Source organism: Silurus aristotelis, assembly GCF_946808225.1.
Source record: "Silurus aristotelis genome assembly, chromosome: 1".
Lineage (NCBI taxonomy): Eukaryota > Metazoa > Chordata > Actinopteri > Siluriformes > Siluridae > Silurus > Silurus aristotelis.
In genome coordinates, this window is record NC_139574.1 from 12,265,368 (window position 1) to 12,288,673 (window position 23,306).

The following is a 23,306-nucleotide window of genomic DNA, read 5'->3' on the forward strand; positions in this document are numbered from 1 at the left end:
GGCATTTTGAGAATAGCCTGCCTCCGCATTTTTCCGACATTACTGCATGTGTGCAAGACCGAGGAACATGTCTCTATTATTTTCTGATGCTTATTTCTAAGTTTCTTTGACTAACCAGTAACGCTGTTGCCAAGAATAATAAAAAAGCACGAGTTTTGGAAACCTGTCTGTGCTTATATGATTTCTGTTGCAACTGGAGTTAGCGAGCTCTCCCTTCACCCAGACTCAACACGCTACAACGGCTTGTATCTAAACAGTAGCCGACCAAGAAATTCATTGTTCACTGTCTTCCTCTTTCCTTTCACAACTATTTTTCTCAGGAGTTTATCTTTTGGCATCGTCGTGCGTTTAAAAAAAACCTTTTTTCTCCCGAAGCCGTGCAGCTCAGAACACAGGTGAGGTGCGTTTTTCCGTTTCTGTTAGAAAATTTCATTGGTCTAATGTTATGTTGCTCAGTTTTTTGGCTTGAAGTTTGTGAAACCGTGAAAAACCCAGGAAAAATTCATAAATTAGCCGCTTCGTTGTTTAAGCCGCGGGGTTTAAAACGTGGGAAAAAAGTAGCGGCTTATAGTCCGAAAAATACGGTAACCAGAACATGAACATTGTTCCAAAACTAGGCTAACACCACCAAAATAGTATATAATTTCACTGTGCTTGTGTACACTCATCTAACCAAATCTCTGATTTTGATGCGTACATTAAAATGAAGAAATAACTCGAATTGTGGCACTTACGGCTTCATGTTGAACATATCCCGCACGGCCATGTTGGCATTTTGCTCCCGGTTGCGATTGCGTTCTCCAATGAACTTCTCTTTGGTCCAGGTCATGTCAATCCGTTCAGGAGCGGCATCAGTTTTGTCATTAATAGCAGCATGGGATGCGGTGTTCTTGTCATGGATGAGTTGCGCCTGAGGAATCGTCATGAACATCGGATCAGTTCAACATGAATGAATAATAGCCAGAAACGGAAATTATCCTTGTTGGGTAATTTCTGTCCGAGAATTTTGTTAAAACTTTGATCCAATTAATTAAACATATTGGGCTCATAATAATAAAGAATAATATCTTTGTATCATTTAGGCTCATGTAGAGAAGGCAGAAGGAGGAAGCTCTAATTTTGCAAAAAAGCAGGTTTGGCATTATGTATTAATGAAAACACTTTTGCAGGTCACATATTATGAGAAGCGAATCAGATGGTTTACGATTGTGTTTTACAATTATGGATCGCAGGGTAGATAACTTGCTAGTAAGCAACCTCAGGTGGCAACTGTAGCTAGCTCCATCAACTGCCAGACATGCATACAAAAAGTTTCATAGCTCCTTCGTTCATAATATAATAGACAAAATCTGATACTGTATTTGCTCATTTCAGCGGTGACTACCAGGAGTTAAGATGCTCCTCACTGAACACACTGCTCCAAAAATCTTTACAAATATTTTCAAATCTCTCTTATTTTATAATGATACATTTTTTTATTTTTTATTTTGCATAATAAAAAGTAGTAAAAAAGGTTCTAATTTAGCCAACAAATACCTATAACTACAACAGCAAACATGATAAGCATGCTAGAAGTACAAATGTTAATAGACTTTTGTTAGTTTTATTTATGTATTCTTGTATTAAAATGATTGGCCTCTTGAAATATGAAAAAAAAAACTTGGAACATTTAAGTAACTTCATTTGTTAACAAATTATAACAAGGAAAAAAACCAACACTGTTTAAACAGAAATAGTGATGAAAGTGTGTTTCATATGTGTACCAAATCATCCATGCACTACAACATATAAAACACACAAGAAAACTTATACAATGTTTAGTTTTTAAACAAATGATGCAAACTATTAATATGCATGAAGAGATGGTATTATACCATGCAATGTTATATATATCATTTGTGAAAAAGGTAATGCACGGGAAATACAAGCTACCATTCGCTGCTTTTTTGCTGGATAAATAAAGAAGCGTGTGCGTGGTGTGAAGCTCTCGCTAAGAGAAGGGTAAATAATAAGGAGAAAAGGAGACAGGAAGAATATTTATGGTAACAAGGGGTTTAACAAGGAGGTGGAGGCCACTGTGCACGGTGCCAGAGATTCATGCTGAATGGGAGGAGTCACGGAGATGGATAAACACACAGTTACAGAGCCACCATGTCACTTGATACCAAAGTACCAGAGAGCTCTGTTTATAGATTAAACATTCATCTAATCGTTCAGTTTTGATTGCCAGTAAAGCTCTCTGCACTTCTCTGTGGCTTTGTAATTGTGAGTGTTGGATCCAGGATGGTTTTCTTGAAGGACACGGTTTTCATATTCGCTACCTCGTTCTCCATTTCGTCCTCCAGTGCAGCACCTTGGTTACTTGAGCCCGAGCTCTGAGCCCGAGTGTGGTTCTTCCTCCGAATGGAGCTACGAGATTCGTCAGTGATGCTCTGAATCTGAAGCGGTAAACGCCAGTCCCCATTGCAGCAACAATATAAGAGATGTCATACAGCTACGTTATAGTGTGCAACAAGGATTAATGCTAATAATTTTTTTAAACCTAACCCTCTGTACTCTAGGGGCGCTGTATCATTGCTGACCCTGCGCTCTGACCACAGCTTGTGAACAAGCTAGGATATGCAAAGAAAGAATGTCAATGTGCTGTAAGGTATATGTGACAAATAAAGGCTATTCTTTTACAGGAGCTCCTCTGTTGGATCGGACCACACGGACCAGCCTTTGCTCTCTATGTGTATTAGCCTTGCCGGCCAATAAGCCTGTCGCCGGTTCACTACTGTTCCTTCCTTGGACCACTTTTAATAGATACTGACCACTGCAGACTGGGAACATCCCACAAGAATCACAATTTGCCTTGCCCATTTTTCCTGTATCTCAACTCATCAGCTTTGGTGGACAAAATGTTCACTTGCAGCCAATTAAATCCCACTTACTAACAGGTGCAACGAAGAGATAATCAGTGTTATTCACGTCATCATTCATAATGTTATAATGTCGATGTTATGGTGTATAATATACGATGTATATTAAGTTATAGTTACATTGAAATATCATGTTATGAATTTCAATGTAACTATAACTTAATATACGATGTATATTAAGTTATAGTTACATTGAAATTCATAACATGATATTTGAAATATATAATTCAATGGAAGTAACAGAAATATGCAGACTTTTTTTATGACCGTTTTTTATGAAAGTTTTTATGAAAAACGTTTGAACAAAAATTTAACAAAGAATCGTCTTTGCGGTCCATGTAATTTTTATTAATTAAGGGTCTACGCCATGTTTCGTGATGTTTCTGTGTATCTACTCAGATCAATATAAAGCAATTCAATAATATTTGATACTAGTGGTTAAGGCATTGGACTTTGGATCCAAATCCAAGCCACACCAAGATGCCATTCCTGGGCCCCTGAGCAAGGCCCTTTACCCCATAGCTACTCAGCTGTTTGAACGAGATAATTCAAGTCTCCCTAGATATGGGTGTCTGCCAAATGCCGTAAATGTAATGATACAAATTATAGAAAATAATTAAAGTCTACATAAGTGTTGGGTGACTTCATACAATCGCAAAAGTAGAACAAAGCGATAAAGCCGATTAACCTTAGCGAAATACATTAGCAGACAATGTAATTTTACGGTCGCTTCAACAAAACAGATTAAGAAAGTTCTGACCAAAAGAATCAATAAATCATACATTACCTCTCTCTCCCTCTCAGTCCGGGAGAGATGCATCTGCTTCAGCATCTGGGAGCGCTGCTCCATAACAAGGGTCTTCTCATAGGTGAAAGCTGAGATATCATTATCATGCTGTTTTCATAAAAACACAGACCAAAAAAAGAAGTGCGTTTACAATAAGGCTGGGATTACAAGGTAAAGATATCGTCAAATCTGTATGTGAGATTACCATTTCGACAACCTCAACCTCAGCATCCAGCCGAAGGTGGTACAAGAACATCTGAAGGTCTTTCTTCATCTGGATACTGTTGTCGTCCATTTGCGCTACGGTAAAGATGCGCATCTTACACTTCCTCCACACCTGATGCAGCCACAGAGAGACAGCAAATTATTTAAACGAATGAAACCAATGAAAGCTTGTTAGCGAGGCTTTCTTGATCAGTGCTGGTGTTGATGCATGATTCAGTGTGTTCAGTGTTTGGTGTTACCTTGTGCTGACGAAGCAGGAAAGGAAGCAGCATAAGCATTCCTCCATCGTGAACCACCCACCAAACATCTATAGTGCCTTCCCTGAGCCGCTCCTGCCGAGGGAAACTGTCCACATTCTTAGCTACCAGCAAAGCCTGATGAGCTGCTGTGGTCTCTCGTACAGTCTCTGCAGAATACAGAGTGGTTTCAAGGTTAGTATTTATATCACATACACTGATCATGCATAAGATTTTGACATCATAACATAATGAGCGGTGAAGTGAATAACACTGATTATCTCGTCATCATGGCACCTGTTGGTGAGAATTATATATTAGACAGCAAGTGAACATTTTCTCCTCAAAGTTGACGTGTTAGAAGCAGAAAAAATGGGCAAGCGTAAGTATCTGAGGCAGTTTGACATGGTCGCACCAAACTGCGACGTCTAGACGACTGGGTCAGAGTATCTTGAAAACGGCCGCTCTTGTGGGATGTTCCTGGTCTGCAGTGGTCAGTATCTATCAAAAGTGGTTTAAGGAAGGAACAGTGGTGAACAAGCGACAGGGTCATGTGCGGCTGAGGCTCATTGATGCATGTGGGGAGCGAAGGCTGGTCCTTGTGGTCCGAGCCAACAGACGAAGAAGTGAATGCTGTTTATGCTCAACAGGTCAGAACTGTTTCGGCAGCAAAAGGGGAACCAACACAATATAAGGCAGGAGGTCATAATGCTATGCCTGATCAGAGTAAGCACAAAAAACAAATACAAAAAAAAATCAATACAGATTTTGTGAGACTAACCAATAAAATTCTGACATGAGAGAGGGTCATTGGACTGTTTCCAGGAGTTTGGCCATGCCATCAGGACCGTGTTGTGCTTCATGCCCCCGAGACCAGCTGACTGGATTAGATGCGAGACGCCATCACGCAAGTTGGACGTCACCACCACGTGACAGAATCCCTTGGTCTTTTCTGCAGACATGGTTTCTTTGATGTTCTACAAAATAAAAAAAAAACATATATATATATATATATATATATATATATATATATATATATATATATATATATATATATATATATATATAGACACAAATAAGTTATCTTATCAGAATGTAGATTGTTTCACTTGTCTTTTTTGCCTCGCCTTCACTACTGTTTGGTTTGCGATAAGAACGGCAGAACAAACTGATGTGTGTAAGGATTAAAACACCTGGAGACGTGCCGATTGTAAATATTACACACACAGTATGGGTCAGTTTAAAATTAAAGCGCTGACATAAGAAAAGAAAGGCCCTTTATACCCGTCATGTACATTACAGTTCAGCGAAAGTCTTTTCAGAGCGAAGGGTCAGCCATGATACAGGGCCCTGGAGCACAGAGGGTTAAGCATATCTGCATATCTCTTCTATTGAAAAGTAATTACATATAAGGATAATTGTCTTAAATTCTAATTACTTTATGTCTATGGGCAGACATATAAATCGGATGACCCATATATAAAATAACTAACATTTTTATCCTTTCGGTCAAATATTTTACTGCAAACACCAATGGAAGCTTTAAATTGTCAATGCAGGAAAGTGGCCATGGTATTAGGGGGATAATCCACAGACAGGTGTGTGTTTTAATTCACTACAGTTTTGTCTTTCACTATTTTCACTTTTTCTTTCACTAACTATGTTTCTCCATTATCTCTTAGCTAATCAATGAAGTGGTTCTAATATGGCCCCTATGCAGAAAGGGAAGTTACTAATAATTCTTTTTAAAAACATGTCTTATACAGTGAGGAAAATAAGTATTTGAACACCCTGCTATTTTGCAAGTTCTCCCACTTAGAAATCATGGAGGGGTCTGAAATTGTCATCGTAGGTGCATGTCCACTGTGAGAGACATAATCTAAAAAAAAAAATCCAGAAATCACAATATATGATTTTTAAACTATTTATTTGTATGATACAGCTGCAAATAAGTATTTGAACACCTGTCTATCAGCTAGAATTCTGACCCTCAAAGACCTGTTAGTCTGCCTTTAAAATGTCCACCTCCACTACATTTATTATCCTAAATTAGATGCACCTGTTTGAAGTCGTTAGCTGCATAAAGACACCTGTCCACCCCATACAATCAGTAAGAATCCAACTACTAACATGGCCAAGACTAAAGAGCTGTCCAAAGACACTAGAGACAAAATTGTACACCTCCACAAGGCTGGAAAGGGCTACAGGGAAATTGCCAAGCAGCTTGGTGAAAAAAGGTCCACTGTTGGAGCAATCATTAGAAAATGGAAGAAGCTAAACATTATTGTCAATCTCCCTCGGACTGGGGCTTCATGCAAGATTTCACCTCGTGGGGTCTCAATGATCCTAAGGAAGGTGAGAAATCAGCCCAGAACTACACAGGGGGAGCTTGTCAATGACCTGAAAAGAGCTGGGACCACCGTTTCCAAGGTTACTGTTGGTAATACACTAAGATGTCATGGTTTGAAATCATGCATGGCATGGAAGGTTCCCCTGCTAAAACCAGCACATGTCCAGGCACGTCTTAAGTTTGCCAATGACCATTTGGATGATCCAGAGGATTCATGAGAGAAAGTCATGTGGTCAGATGAGACCAAAATAGAACTTATGGGTCATAAATCCACTAAACGTGTTTGGAGGAAGAAGAATGATGAGTACCATCCCAAGAACACCATCCCTACTGTGAAGCATGAGGGTGGTAGCATCATGCTTTGGGGGTGTTATTCTGCACATGGGACAGGGCGACTGCACTGTATTAAGGAGAGGATGACCGGGGCCATGTATTGCGAGATTTTGGGGAACAACCTCCTTCCCTCAGTTAGAGCATTGAAGATGGGTCGAGGCTGGGTCTTCCAACATGACAATGACCCGAAGCACACAGCCAGGATAACCAAGGAGTGGCTCTGTAAGAAGCATATCAAGGTTCTGGCATGGCCTAGCCAGTCTCCAGACCTAAACCCAATAGAGAATCTTTGGAAGGAGCTCAAACTCCGTGTTTCTCAGTGACAGGCCAGAAACCTGACTGATCTAGAGAAGATCTGTGTGGAGGAGTGGGCCAAAATCCCTCCTGCAGTGTGTGCAAACCTGGTGAAAAACTACAGGAAACGTTTGACCTCTGTAATTGCAAACAAAGGCTCCTGTACCAAATATTAACATTGATTTTCTCAGGTGTTCAAATACTTATTTGCAGCTGTATCATACAAATAAATAGTAAAAAAATCATACATTGTGATTTCTGGATTTTTTTTTAGATTATGTCTCTCACAGTGGACATGCACCTACGATGACAATTTCAGACCCCTCCATGATTTCTAAGTGGAAGAACTTGCAAAATAGCAGGGTGTTCAAATACTTATTTTCCTCACTGTATATACTCTTATTCCCCAACACTATAACGATACATTGCAATCTTCTGTCCTAAAAACCCCCAATTTAAAGCTTTACCTCTGTAGGTATCTCCGTACGAACTGTTCCAAAGCACTGGCACTGCAGACTATTTCAATAAATACTAAAACAAAATCTCTCCTCAAAGAAAAACACTACAACAACAATAACACAAAGTATGTTTTATACAAGTCCCTGGTTCGAAAGCAGTGATTCTACTGAAAAATACTCTGAATTGCAAATTCATAACAAATCATAATTCACCGATTAAAAGGCATTCTTTAGCTTTACATAATGCAAAGAAAACAGTAATTGAGCAACATTGTGTTTGATGGTGTTGATAAAATATTGTATTTGAAATGAACTGTTTAATAATCAGACCTCAACAAATTGATCTGGTTACGTCTGCAGTGTTTCACAATGCCACTAGATGGCAGTGTCTCATCGTGCTTCATACTCCGTATGACAATTTTAAATTGAATTCTAGCACATGCAAAGGACACACATTCCCCTGCACTAATACAATCTAACCGAGAGCAAATGAATTAGAATGTATTGGATAATGAAAGTAGGATGTCAGTAAAATCTTATAGATATCACTGGGTAGAGCTGTGGTCTTACCTGGTCAGCTATCTTGGCTTTTCCCTCCTTGGTGAGGTAGGTACCTTTCAGCACAGAGCCCACAATGGTGAGGCCTTTTCCTGCCTTCAGCTGTGTGGTGAGGGAGAGGAGACGAGGGTGCTTCACTTTCAGCTCCGAGTCTAGTTTCAGCAGCACCAACAGCTGAGGCCTAGAATATGAGCGCATGGGAAAGATGTGTACAGCAAGCGTCAGTTCTCGATGAATTCTCAATAGTGTCATGGTACTTGCATTCTTACATGGTGATTTGAAGAGGTGTAAATTGGCCTAAGCACTTCAGCTGTAATGATAAAGACAATTGTTAAAGAATAATGATTTGTATGTTTTTTAGGCAAAGAAAACGTTGCCGTACATTTTGCCTCTTTTGAATCATCAACTATTAAAAAATGTACCCAAAATGGATGTCACGGAGACAGCTTGGCAGAATGGCCCATCTTTAGTTATGAGAAAAATAGTTGCAGAGGAACATGATAGCAACACGATTTAGGTACATATTTGTAACTTAAGAACCACTGAGAAGGGTCAGGGTGGATCTCGCAAAAACACGAGGTTCAAGGTGGGAGAATTTTCCCCAGGGTAACCATTCATATGCGCAATCATTCACTTGTCCATCTACCTCAGACAAATGACCATATTCAATCCACATGCCTGCATGTTTTCTGAACAAAGTATTCCAGACAGCCATGAGAATTCCCATGCAAACATACAGAGAACATGCACAACTCTGCACAAGCAGAAATCTGAGCTCAGGATTGAACCCCAAAAGCCTGCCGCTAAAAGACAGCAATGCGACGTAGTGCGTCACCGTGCTGTCCTATTTCCTTACAATGTGTCTTTATTCTCACCAGTGAAAAATCTGCTTTTTTTTTATGTTTTTTTACCAACATGGATTTTTACAGACTGGCGTAATCCTGAAACTCCACACTGCCACTCCTCATTCCTGCTCTGTTTTAAACCAGTTCAAATATTTGCACTGGCACTTGTAAGTGTAGTTGCAGTAGAAATATATAACAAACCTATGTAATTTTACATTTACAAACTTTTAGGATTAACAATGTTGATTAACATGCTGGAATAATACGAGTAACGCTTTATTAAGAAAAACGCACGTCAGCAAATTTAATCTGTCTGCAGCGACACACTGGCATCAAGCCACATAAAGAGGCTTAAGCAACAATGATAGTGCAGAAGGGCACTGGTTTCATTTCAACACATGACGTTCTGCCCGCTCGGACAGATGGCACTATGAGTTCTTGTTTTCTTGGCATCGGATTACGGCAACTCTTGGATAGTTGGACTGAGAAAGAGGAATAGATTTGGCCACAATGCTGAGGGTCAGATGACGTGCTGTAAGGGCAGGTGATTTATTTGGTGTGGGATTAGTAAAATCCTAAAGCAAATGTAATAGTAATTGTTTTTGGATTACTCTAGTAAAGAAATGAGGACACTATAATCTGGGTAGTATTGAAAAAGAAATGCGATTAAAAATATTTCTCCATATGACGTTTTGAATATTATATGCAGACATTAGAACTCTCACCTCCAGTTTTTAGTGTGTGGCGGTGCTTCCTCCAGCCGAATGAGAGCGTAACGAGCTGCGTTGAGCGACAGTCCACGGAAACCATCGCCCCACTCTTTCTCAGCTCTATATAAACACAAATAATGTAGCCAAGGGGTTAGCTGTTTACTTTTAACACTTCTTGATCACTTCCGTGACACATAAACTACTCAGAACGGCAAATCAGCTTATACGCCTACACATGCAGTACTGCTGATCTGGACATGCTGGTCACAATGGTGCTTCCAATTCTGTTGAACTGAGCTTACCCTCTGTATTCGATGTATTTGTAGATACAGCCAGCAATGACAATGGCCACCAGAGCGTAGTACCAAGAAGAAATGAACATTATGGCAAGACAAAGGCTCATTCCTAGGAAAGACAGTGCCCTGTTGGATAAGAAGGAGACATAAGAGTTTGTCCTTGACAGAAATAAAAAACAAAAAACAACTGTTGATATTTTGCTGAGGTTAATTACAAAAATAGCAAAATGGTCACCTACTCGACTTTTTAATTAAAATCAATGAAAAGTCTGTACTTTTAAGAGCTAATAAAGAAGACAATAACCAGAAGAATTGCAATATGAGCAATCCAAACGATCGATTTTTCAAGCCATCTTTGAAATAACATGAGTAGTACAGGTTTTGAAACACTTGTAAACATTACACATGGCAACACAAACCACTGGCAAATTGTGCTACTCATTTAGAAATCCCCTTATAATCTCAGCATTGTCTGTATTTGGGAATGACGTGAGAGAATCACACTATGGACTAGTGTGACCAGAAGATGAGTTGGTAATGGGATTTACCCAGCAGGCTTGAAGGAAAAGAGGAAAGGGGATTGGTCAAAGATAAGGCAACCCTCATCTCTGAAGCAATGTCAGCAGGAAGACAGTGTTTTTAGCCATTAAGAACCTCCTCCTCATGAGCACCGGAGCTGCACTGATATGTCATGGAGAACCAATGTGTGCATCCTTATAGTGCGTGTCTTTTGAGACATTTGAGACTGTTGTTTGTAATTGTAATTTGAGTAGCTAAGAGGAGCAGAGCAGGTTTCCATGCCTGGCTGCCACGATGATCCAAACAACTGTCAGAGGCCACTGACCCCTAGGAGGCTAACAAGCCTTTCTTCACATGCTTCATTGGGAGAATCTAAAAATATATCTACACTGATAATGGACTAATGCTCACCAGTGATAGTACTTAAAGCGAGGTCGCCAGTTGGGGGTTCGCAGGAGGGTCTGAAGAGCACAGGCCAGGTTCACAAACAGGTAGCACATCAAGAAGAACCTAGACGACACACACTGCCACAGTCATAATTCGTAAAACAGCTTCATAAACAACATAATAAAGTAAAAATAGGTGAGCAGGAAAATGGGAATAATGAGCTAAGGAGTGTAAGGTGAGAGTCTATTAAAGTCATCATCATCATCATCATCATAAGCTGACAGTGAGACGTGAGGATAAGTGAGTTCGGGCTGAATTAGATAGAGAAGAGAAAATGGAAATTAAGAAGCGCAGGTGAGAGAAAATAGCAGGAATTAGAGCACAAAAATGAGGGCACCTTTGAAAAGCCCAAGATTAGGAGGAAAAACATTTCTGAGAAGGTAAAAATAATTGCATAGACAAAAAGAAGGAAAAATACGACTAATAGCAAAGTATTATTACAGCACTATAAAGGAACACATGAGCTCAAGAGAACTAAAAGGACAGCTGCACTTACATGGACAGGATGGGAGCCACAGCATCCAGTGAGGCGATGAGAATGCCGATTTCACAGATCCCAGCAGTAAGCAGCAGCGCCCATGTAGGTTCACCATTCGCTTTTCCGTGTCCAAACACCTGAATACAAGACAGTAAGGGATCCGTGTTCACATCACAACAAATAATACACGTCTACCCGTTTTTCTGTGTTTCCATGACGTTTCCTTGAGATTGTTTATGATCACATTGAGGAAAATAAATATCACATGATCTAAAAAGTCTTGAGGAAAACAATTTTTTCCTCAGGACACTTAGAGGATGCCCACTCCACTTCTTTTCTTAGACTGTAATGCTGCTATTTTATGTTTGTATGTACTGAACGTTATACAGTAGATCTATTTATATCTGAGCTTAAAATATTGTAAATGTACACAGCATAGACACGTATGAGCAGTGGTGCACAGTAACAAAGTAAATGTGTTCTGTTTACTGTACTTAAGTAGCTTTTTATTTGGGGAGACTTTTACTTTAACAATTTAAAGACAAATATCTTACTTTTATTGAACTACGTTTTTTGGAACCAGTCGTTTCTTTTTTATTTATGAGTGCATAAAAGCTTAACTGGTCAAGCCACCAATCAGAGTTGAGCTCGTGCTCTGTTTTGAACTATTTTCTGTTGAACCGTTTTGGTATCTTCTCAGCACCTACATACAGTTCAGCATCAGTTCAACAGCAACCAGAACATTTAAAAACTTATAAACGTTTTTTTATAAGACGTCAGACGTCGGGTCAGACGTCGAGTCAGACGTCGGAATAATTAACGAGTCAAACACTAGTTGATATCTAATAAATAATCGTGAGCCCAAAACCTTCTTTTTTAACTACTTCGTGCAAATAAGGTCATGGGTGTTGTGGCAAGTCAGAGTGAGGAGTTTCTCTCCTCACTCTGACTTGCCACAACACCCATGACCTTATTGGCATGAGAGTGGCAGCTTGGCAAAACCGGGGCTTGAACCCCAGACTAATTTTAAACAGTATCATTTAAAAAGGCTGGATTAAGGAACAGGAATGACTGTGATAAATGAGTGAGTTAAGTCTATAAATATAGTAAGCTCTATTCCCCACCACACAGGAAGCTATAATTACTCATTACTTCACATGAGCCAGAAATAAAAGCAAGCGTGTGTGTGTCACCTCCAAGAAAGGCACAATGCCATCTCTAGCGATGGCCTGCAGCAGCCGAGGGGCGCCGGTGAGACTCTGTAAACCGGCTCCACAGCAGGAGAAGAACGAGCCAATCACAATCACCCAAGGAGAGGGCCAGGATAAAGTACCAATCACTAAGTTCTTCTTCACGGAGTCTCCAAACCTGAACAAAGATTCAAATTATTACATAATTGTAACCGATATAATTGACCTTAAAACTGATTAATGTCAGTCTCTACAGACTATTTGGAAGTCGCTTCTCTTATATCTGTTCACCTCTCCTTCATACTTACTTGTAAGTCATTAAGGACTAAATATTTATTTGTATTTATTTGTATTTTTTTTTTTTTTATCCTTGCCAGTTCAAGTCAAGTCAAGTTTATTTCTATAGCGCTTTTCACAACAGACATTGTCTCAAAGCAGCTTTACAGAAATCAACAGTTAAGGTGAATGGTGTGCATTTATCCCTGATGAGCAGCCATGGTGATTGTGGCAAGTAAAAACTCCCTTAGATTTAAGTTCATAATTGTTTTTATGGCAACTTTTGTATTTCCTCTTTATTATTTATCCATTTTGTACTTTTGGAATAAAAATAAATAAATTAGCCGCCCAACTACTTTGATATCTGTTTATATTTATTTATTTATTTATTTATTTATTTATTTATTTATTTATTTATTTATTTACTTTCAACCTTCAGGTTTTGGTCTGATTTATTTATTTTTATTAAAGTAAAAAATACTCACTTGTCTCGGAGAACAACTCCTTCGATGCAGGCCCCAAAGAGGACTACACAAGAGAGGTCTAAGTTACATAGTTAAGAAAATGTTAATTAAAAAATACAAGAAATATAATAATACCAATAATTATACAATATAATAATAATAATAATAATAATAATAATAATAATAATAATAATAATATAATAGATTTTACAAGGAGCAATATAATATATAAATTTTTTTATTAAATTATCCTGTATATCCTCTAAATTGCCATAACTAGTTAGAAAAAAATAAGAGAAATACTTCAGGCCAGACCCAAAAAGAAACAACTGCTGGGACTAATATTCTGAAACTTCAGGGACCATATTAAGGATACAGATAAAGGTGGTAGTTGCTATGGCAAGAATGGTTCCTGTGGGAATGGACCTCTGTGCATCTCGCAAATCTCCAGAGCGGTTGGATCCAGCCATGATACCTGGGTAACAAAAAGAGAAAAGCAAACAAAAACAAAACAAAAAAAAAAAGAGCAAGCAAAAATGTGTTTTTTTTTTATGTTTATTTATTATAGATCAAACTGAATTTGAATTCTTAATTTAATTCAAGGGTTGCATTTAAATATCTTTCTCATTTACTCTTATTTTTTATATACACCACATAGTTCTATATGTTTTAAGAAAGTGTGGAAATTTGCCATCAGTGCTGATATGAACACTGTGTTACACTAAGTACACATGTGGCCACAAAAAAAAATTGGGCATGAGAAATTTCCAGCTGAAATGAACAGATAAGCACGATCTTCATGCTGGCTCTCTGACTGTCTATGTGTGTTTAGATACAGTGCAAGCCACCAGGCAAGAACACAGATTAAACTGAAGTGGGTGGAACTGGGCTAGCAAAAACCTGCCCTGCCGAGAGCTAAAGAACACAGTGTACTATACAAGTGGGAGAAAAAAATGAAAGCAGAAGATAAAACCAAAGGGGGAAAAGAAAGGTAAAGAAGGTGGTGGGTGTGCCTCCTTACCAGTGACTGAAGGAAAATAGATGCCCACCAGTAGAGTGAAGAAGGTGGCGATGTCGGTCAGTACATAGGGATGGGAGCCTTGCGAGGGCAGAGATGGTGCCACTGACTCGATCTTTTTCTCCACTAGCATTCCAGAAGGGCCGTAGCTCGACCACATATTCTCTGCTCGGACAGAAACCACCATTAATAATACAGCAAGCGTCATCAATGTTACCACTCTACAGAAAGAATCATTTCACTGGCAGTTCTGAACTAAAAACAGATTTAAGAAAAAAAAAGGGTTTGAAGAAAGTGAATTGAAAGTCACATTGCTGGTGCTTTTCACATGGCAAACTTGTGGGATTTCCTGAAGAGAACTATGGTTGTTTCTCTTTGGTTACACACAAAAATGAAAAGAGAGAAAGAGAAGTTTTCATTCTGACTGTGAAGCAGGAACATCAAGGTTATTTTGATAGCTAGTATCTGATTACAAACTCTTCTTTTTTTTTTTTTTTGGTAAGTATCAAAAAACCTGATCATAGCATTAAAAATAAATAAAGAAACATTTTTTTTTAAAACATTTGGGTGAATTTCATGTATTCAATTTTTAATATAGGTTTTTTCTTTAAAGCTGTCAAAAATTTGTATCCCAGTGATACCCTTTGTACCCTCACCTGAGATGATGCCGCTGGTGAGACCAGGAATACCCTGAAGCTCTGTGACGTTGTTTATTCTAAAATACTCGTCGCAAGAAGCATTGAGATACGGGCTGTCGCAGAACATAGTCCACAGCTTTGTGGTCACAGTAACATTGTTGGAGATCTCGGTCTTTAAGCACTTGTCGAAGTCTAAATTTTGGAGTGAGCGGTTTCCCAGCAAGCAGACCCTTTAGATAGAAACACAAGGTTTTTAAAAGCACATATAGTCGAATATATCAGTGTTACTGAATGAGTACTACATTTCACTGTGTACTGTACAGACTGCATACTGTTGAAATGGCATTAAAACCACTTGATTTGACATGCTTCGATCAGTTTAAAAAGTACTTTAAGCAAAACTCATGCATCTCATTTGAGAAAAGAAAAATGATAAGCCTTATTTTTTTTTACCTGATCTAGTAAATTTCATACATTATTTATAATTCTACAGCTGTAGCTTACCTGTTTTCTCTGCTCAAAACCCCCCCAAAAAACCAACAACAAAAAAATGTAAAAAAAAAAAAAAAAAGTGAGAAGTCCATCATAATGGAGCTCAAAGGGTCGTTTCCACATACTGGGCTCCTATTGTGCTTCAAAATCCATTGTAGGTCATATAAAATATTGTGTACATGATAAACACGGCATTAAAATCCGCCTGGTTTAATATCAATTACACCACAGAAATGTTAAATTCTAATATGCTATTGATTTTAAAGTCTCAAAGGTTTATGACAAATAAGGTTTATAATTAATGTATGCATTCTAGTACGTTATCCTTTCTATAGTAACAGCTAATTCCCTTAGATGGAAAATAGGCCACATAACCTAATTCTGATTGCAAACATATTGAAAACGTCATTTAACAAGGGAGAATATATAGCTATTGAAATGAGGAAGGTCCTAAAAGGCATATTGAGTAGCAGCACTTTGTACTTGTGAAAGTTTTCCACCACAGGAGTCTATAGAACTAGCAGACTTTCCAGGTTCTCAGTAACATAAAAACCTTATGTTGGTCATTTTCCCATAACCCTATACCCTGCTGTGCTTTAGTGCTTGTGATAATTACAGAAAATAAGCATTTACTGAGTCTATCTTCAATAAACCCACACACCTGGTCTATGTGTCTGTACCTCTTTAGAAACCACATCCTGTGTGCAAAACTCAATCAAAAGCACCATCCACATGGACATCCTTCTTTTTTTCAAGTAATCAACCTGAAACCATGGGTTAGACAAAAGAAAAACAAACACATAAAGCGTGTACTTTGTTACTCACGGAAAGACTGGAGGCTCGAAGATGGTTTTGATGACTCCAGCATAGATGGCCAGAATAGAAAGAATTACGCAGGCCAGGAAGACCAGCGCCAGTTTATTGACATACTTCACTCCCACAAACACCACCAGCGCCATCAGGGCTAAGCAGCAGGTGCCGTACACTCGCATGTTGTTCAGCATGGCTGCTGCTTCAAGCTCCTTTTCCTCTGCCTTAAAGATGGCAGCACTGGGCACTATGTAGGTCTGGATAATAAACAATGCACAATTAAAGGCAGAAATAATAATAATTCTAAATTCAGTTAAGCTGCATGTATTCAGAGGGGCTTTTTGCCAGACTTTAGGAACTTTAGTGACGTCTGAATTTTAATAAATTATCTTCAGGGTGAGTAACAAAATTGGAAAAAATATTGTGTATGACTCCAGGGTTCATATGCCTTTATTTTGTAGCCGAGATAGAATGACTGCGTTTACTTCTTGTAGGTGTCTGGGTACATTCTTATAACTTCAAGTATAACTACAGGTTACCACGGTGTCTCCGGCAATTTCCATGTTCTTTCGTTAACCAGAAAGACCTGAACGGGTTTGGCTGGTAGACAGTGTTTCTTTAGGGTTTGAGTCAGATTTAAGACTTTTTAAGACCTTTATAAGACCATTAAGAATAAAATTTCAGACCTCTATCAAAACAACGCACACATACGTTGTTAGCAATTGGAATTATCCAAGAAATAAATAAATTTATTAAACATATAAGTTTGAGAGATAAACTACTTAACATCCTACAAATATTGTACAATTCCCTAAATAAATGAAAGGGAGTCCCAATATATTTGTAGTATTTGCCTGCTTTTTTTTTAGTCAGTTAGGAAATCTTTCTTTCACTTTTGGTTTGTAAAAAATAAAAATAAATAATAAAATAAATAAAATAGGTATCCTGTTATCCCCTTTTCATTTCATAAGAAACACAATTATGGCTGGCAACCGAGAGGGCATGGATATTTCTGTCAATTCATTATTTTACCTGATCCCACAATATGCTATAAAACTACTGCAGAAAACTTACCAGAAGTATCTCAATAGTACCAAGGATGTACATGGCTCCAGCAAATGTGGTGCCCAAATAGAAACAGAATCCTACAGCTCCTCCAAACTCTGGGCCCAAAGACCTAGAGATCATGTAATAGGATCCACCAGCTACGATGTGAAAAGAGAGAAAGGGAAAAGAGAAATCTCAAGCAATGGCATTGTAATGGATTAGTAGTGTTCCATATCCTTCATTGCTGTTGGACATAGTGACGACTAAGACAATAATGCCATCTCACCTGGAACTACTCCATTTGTAGCAATGGCACTCATAGATATGGCTGTAAGCATTGTCTAAAAGAGACAAAAGAGCAGAACACTTAAAAAAAACTGTAGGCCCACTTACTCAAATATAACTGAGTCACACATTAGCTGTTAGGAAACTCCAAATCCTTATAAATACAACTTTTGCATGTGTCTTTCTTCCAAAGCCACACCCCAAACCACATGTAAATATTTAGAAAACCCCAAAAGTATTCATGCCCCAGAGACTCCAGATGATAAGATGAATGCTTTTTTTTCGTTGTTGCACCACTTAGCAGTCCTGATCGACAATCCTTTTTGGGCTAAAGCAACCCATTTTTGAGTCGAGAGTAAAGAGCTGAGAATGACAGGCTACAGGCTAGGAAAAGTACAGATGGTTTTTGTTGTGATTTATTATATACTGTCCATATAATTTCTCACAGAGCCTGGCCACCACAAAAATCATTTAAGCCGACAGGGAGTTTTTTCTTGCCACAGGCTTGCTCATTAGAGCCAACCTCCAAATTAAAAGGAACAATCTTATTCATTCTTTATTGTCACATTATCTGTGTAAAGCTGCTTTGAGACAATGTCCATTGTTAAAAGTGCTATATAAATAAAAATGAATTGAACTGAACTGTTTTCCCCTACAAGATATAAAAAGAGAACTTCATCCATTGTGAATAAAAGCATTTAAAAAAACAATTTGTTAAGAGGAACTACTACTTTATAAGCATGACGTTGCTCTTAAAGGAGATTTCTATTACTGTTACATAACAATCCCCTACGTTCTTGTGTCCTTGAGCTAACTCGCACAAATGATCGGTCCAAATCCTTTCAGCTGCTTCAGTCTCATTTGCAGTCCAAAAGCTGCCCTAAAGCCACTTACTGCTCCATTACCTTAAACAGGAGCTTAAAGATTGCAGAAGCACTGATTGAATAAATGATTCTGTGATCTCTGACAAACAGTATGGGGAGTAATAAAATGTGTTATTGATATGTTCATTCAAATAACATCTGCTGAATAAAATATGCATGCAATATATTATTTAGAGCAGGAGAATCATATTATTTTAACATGCATCTGTCAACTATGACAGAGAATCTCAAACACACTATACAATACTACAAGCCAGCCAATGTAATTCATCTTTGAACTAGTCTTATAATCAACTGCTAAATATATCATGCAATCAGAAGAACCTTAATTGCCTTTATATATCCCTGTATTTAAACTAAACAGATTTGATTATATGCCTTTTTTTGACCTAGCAATGTCATAACAGTGCAACAGCAACTCAGTAAAATAAGCAATCTCCCAAAAGTGGCAATCTGACCACAGTCGCAAAGACAGGAAGTGTATTTCCACACTTGTTAAAAATATAACAAAAGATCCCTCTGTCTGCGTTATAAATATATACCTGTTTTAGAGTCCCAAGCACATAAGATTACAGCTTAAGCAGACAAAAGGGCATAAAAATCAAGAGCTACATTTGAAAAAGGAGGACAGACTAAAATCTTATCCACTCATTCCCTTACTTGGAACTTGTCCCTGCTGCATACAACCTCAGTGAAAAGTAATGCTTCAATTCCAAAAAGAATGAAACATTTATCAAAAAAACAAACATCCATTACATATGTCTTATTAAAAGCCCTCATGGTAAAACTCCTAATACTACCAGGACAAACATTTTGAAAACCAAACCTTCAGAGCACATTATACTTACACAACAGCAGCACATGAATACGATGATAAAGGCCTGCAGGATTCCTGCAGTTCCCACGATCCAGGTCATTCTCAGAAACAGGATGACCCCCAGGATATTCTGGAGGCAGGGCAGGTAGACACCCATGAACGTCCCCATCTGTGGACTCGCCTTAGTGAGGTAGAAGCAGAAAAATGCAAAACATTTTCGCACTCTTTTTATAATCCGTAACGATTACAGAATTAAAACTCCAAGTGGCATTCATTTCGAAAGTATTGCATTAACACGGTAAGTAAAAATAAAAATAAATTAATTCTGTGGATGTGATGCAATTTTGTAAGTACTGTGAAACTATTCTGATTTTGTGAAGTTAGAATTCAAGATAAATAAAGTAACACATTTTTTGGGGGTATAGAAAAACCCACTAGTAACTACTTGAACAGGGGTGGAACAACACGTAGCCTGGGACCACTTAAAGATGTCTGAGCTATTATTGTTTTATTAATAATTGCGCGGCAGAAAATCTGTTTTTATATTGGCCAATCTATACTAGCTATAGTAACTAGCTTAACCCAATGTCTTGTGATATGATATGACCTCATCACTGGCACACTCTGGCCTCTTTGGACCTAAGGGTATACAGATCCATTGACAATCAATGAAGCACCTAACTATAACCATCTCAGCTCTTATTCATTCTAACATATACTCTATGTGAGAAGCTACAAAGTTATGACCTCTTATAATCATTACTTTGTATGTCTGCACCCTGGACAACCAGCAGAAGCCATGTCACTATTAGCATACAACATGACAAAGCTTTAAACATCACTTTCACCATGAGGCAATGAGCCAGGTGTGTGGTTGGCACGACTTAGCATCATTTACATCTTTCAACAATAACCAACTGAAGCAGGAGTTTAAGCTGAAAAAAGCCTACAAATAAAGTTTAGATATTTGCTAGGCCCTTTGATATATGCAAAGCATTCAAAACAAGATTTAAGATTCAGTCCAAGCATCTCTCCCTGACTGACGTGAGCACGCATAAAATATCATTCGAAATATGTGAGAGTGGCAGAAGTGTTTGCTTTGCAACCACGTCTAAGTATCGCATTAAAATCTCCATTCGGAAATGTTTTCTGTTATTGAGGACCAAGATCTACATTTACACAAGCTTGTAACTTAAGGGTGCCAAAACATACACAAACCGAACAGAGGAAAACACTAGAGTGTGTTTTTTGTATGTGTAACCTGAACACAAATACACCTTAATATGATCCTATTCCAAGGAAGAACAGTGATTAAAAACAAACATGTACTCGAGTTCACAACCGGGTACATTTTATAAACTGTACGTCCATTGAATTCGAAATAGAACACCTTTCATTTAGTGATCTACAATACGATCACTTTTGAGTGTGTGCTACATACTTTGACGGCTTTCTTCTTTCCTCCCTCCTCCTCATCGGCCTCCTCATGCTCCCGAACACCTTGGGTAAGGTTGGTATAATTGGCCAGTTTGCTGAGAAGTGATGACACCATTGGGTTGCTGTCCATCTCCTCCTACACAATGAATTTCATTAATTCATGGTTACATTTTATTTGCTAAAGAATACAATTAAAGAAACACCGTGACTAGTTGGAATTCACAGCTGGAGGTCTCGTCAATGAAAAAAAATGTGGGGCAAACACGAGGGGACAACACAACTCTAAGAGACAATCACCAGCGTATATTTTTTCATAATGAACAAATACAACAATATGAATGCAAATACATATGAATATTCTAATATGTTTTTACAAATTAAGAAGAATTTACAAATGAATAAGCAAAAAAAGGTAAAATCGTCATTATTCGCTTGGCTAGATTACCTCAAACAGTGCCATGTTTTTGCCGTCATATAGGCTGCCCTTGTCATTGTCAGAGTTGATAAATGGACTACTTTCCTTTGGAGTTCCATCACCTGGGGTCAAAAAAACAAACAAACAAACAGAAAGAAGGCAAAATGTTACTTACAAGTTATTCTCTTATGTCAGCTACAGATACATTTGCAAGCTACAAATGAAAAAGATCCTTATGTTAGCTCATCAGCTTAATGTACACCGTCACATATGCTTACAACACATTAATTTCTTACACCACACTACGCACTTTGTCAACACCCATCAGCTTAATAACCGAGGCAAGCACACACGAAGAAATTCAACAGTAGCTGTCGATCAGTAAGCCATTTTTTTTTATATTCCTTATACTTCATATCAGTGTTGAAATTCAAAACAGAGTATGACACAAATCAAAAGCGAAGCCCACGACGAAACAAAACATATCCACCTTGAAGGGTTTACCATTAAAAAAGGTACCCATTGTCACCATTTAACCATGGCTTTGCTTATTATTTGCTTAATTTATCATTCTGATTTTTATCATGTTGATGTAAAAACTTGACATGCAGGATGGAGAATTTTTAGTAAGCTATTATATGCATTACTTACAGTAGCACATCATGTGTTTAACAGTAATGAACATTGTGTTGCATCAGTTCATATTAGAGTGGAGCCAAATGCATTCTTGTTCACCCAAATTATGCAAACAACTCACAAGCTGTGACATGATGAGCCATTTATTAGTATCAGTGGCCCATCTGTATCTCAGTAACATTCATTAGTTTTAAAATCACTGCTTTCACATATTTCAAAAGGGGAAAAATTTTCTGTCACCAATGCTCTTATTAAGGTGTGTGATCCATTACAGAGAAAACATTTATTCCAGCCATTTTATTTATTTATACTTTGCCTATGGTTTTCATGTATCGCTAACAATTGTGACAGGTTAGAAATAGCCCTAAGCTAGAACAGTCATACACGGTAAAATTCGGATTTATTAATTAATTAATTAACTTAGCTAATGTCTGTATGTTTAACTGGCCAACTGATGGGGAGAAACGCAAGAGACCGTTTCTGTCTGAAGCTTTATTGTAGTACTACAGGAAACCTGCATCTACTGCAGTGTCAGATTGGAATCAACTCGAACAGACGAACCCTTTCACACCATTGTTTCCATGATTTACAAATGAACCCTATATTTTGTCTTTTTATGTTTCACAGACTAAACACAGTTCTCTCTGTAAGAATAACAAAAGTAAAACTGGGATAAATAAACAAAAGGCAATGCAAAAAACAAAGGAGGACCTGGAAAAAAAAAAAAAAAAACCCTAGATAAGTCAAAGTGGACTGTGTCACATTGATTTTCCTTTAATTGGAATGTAAAGGTGATCGATGTCTTCCCGCTGGCTTTATGGTTGATTCAATCCGACACTACTGATGCCTCAAACTGCAGCCTATGATTTGTTGTTGTGGATTTTATCTTTGCTATGCTCACAGAAGCACAAGTAATAATCTTATACAGTTTAACACACTTCCACACAATATTGGATCTAATTATTGGTTATAATTACATAATCATAAAATGTTTTTCTATAAAGAAAAATAATAACCCACGAAGAATTAAACAAACGTACCATAGCAGAGGCAGGCTCTAAACCTAAACTTCCTACATGAACTGCCTAAGAAAGCATTTGTAACTTTTCCATATTACATTATACCATATAGAATTTATAGCAGTTAATCGTCCATGATTGGTCCATTCAAAAATGCGGACCAACAATTAAATCTCAGGTGAGTCAGATTGTTTCTTAACATTCACTGAGTGAATTCACAGAATGCAAAAATCAGCTGTCTGTCAGAAGCAAATTGTGCACTTGCTTGTTTGGATGATTTTTTTGTTTGTTTGTTTGTTTTGTGCATGTACATTAACTTTTGCCTGTACCCAATGGTAACATTTCTTATTTTGTTTCAAAAAAATAAAAATTACCTAAGAAATAATAATAAACATATTAATAAAAATTTACTACCAATTCT

At 37.8% G+C, this 23,306-nt stretch overlaps 1 protein-coding gene across 9 annotated transcripts in view; it reads right to left on the bottom strand.

The window, feature by feature from the left end:
* Positions 1-23,306, bottom strand: part of slc12a7b (solute carrier family 12 member 7b) — a 335,443-nt gene that overhangs the window by 7,577 nt on the left and 304,560 nt on the right. For 5 of the 9 annotated variants that reach the window (XM_083544796.1, XM_083544792.1, XM_083544791.1 and 2 more), the window contains 22 exons: positions 21,261-21,352; positions 20,820-20,951; positions 19,410-19,559; positions 17,679-17,733; positions 17,420-17,550; positions 16,361-16,602; positions 15,062-15,273; positions 14,409-14,570; positions 13,764-13,862; positions 13,409-13,466; positions 12,651-12,825; positions 11,476-11,594; positions 10,944-11,042; positions 10,020-10,139; positions 9,733-9,837; positions 8,175-8,343; positions 4,951-5,146; positions 4,173-4,339; positions 3,914-4,045; positions 3,709-3,816; positions 2,322-2,438; positions 735-910 (listed from right to left, as the gene is read on the bottom strand). In XM_083544796.1, coding sequence (XP_083400922.1) covers positions 735-910; positions 2,322-2,438; positions 3,709-3,816; positions 3,914-4,045; positions 4,173-4,339; positions 4,951-5,146; positions 8,175-8,343; positions 9,733-9,837; positions 10,020-10,139; positions 10,944-11,042; positions 11,476-11,594; positions 12,651-12,825; positions 13,409-13,466; positions 13,764-13,862; positions 14,409-14,570; positions 15,062-15,273; positions 16,361-16,602; positions 17,420-17,550; positions 17,679-17,733; positions 19,410-19,559; positions 20,820-20,951; positions 21,261-21,352 — 3,016 coding nt within the window. The remainder of the gene's footprint in view (positions 1-734; positions 911-2,321; positions 2,439-3,708; positions 3,817-3,913; positions 4,046-4,172; positions 4,340-4,950; positions 5,147-8,174; positions 8,344-9,732; positions 9,838-10,019; positions 10,140-10,943; positions 11,043-11,475; positions 11,595-12,650; positions 12,826-13,408; positions 13,467-13,763; positions 13,863-14,408; positions 14,571-15,061; positions 15,274-16,360; positions 16,603-17,419; positions 17,551-17,678; positions 17,734-19,409; positions 19,560-20,819; positions 20,952-21,260; positions 21,353-23,306) is intronic. The other 4 variants (XM_083544794.1, XM_083544798.1, XM_083544797.1 and 1 more) reach the window with 1 other exon arrangement.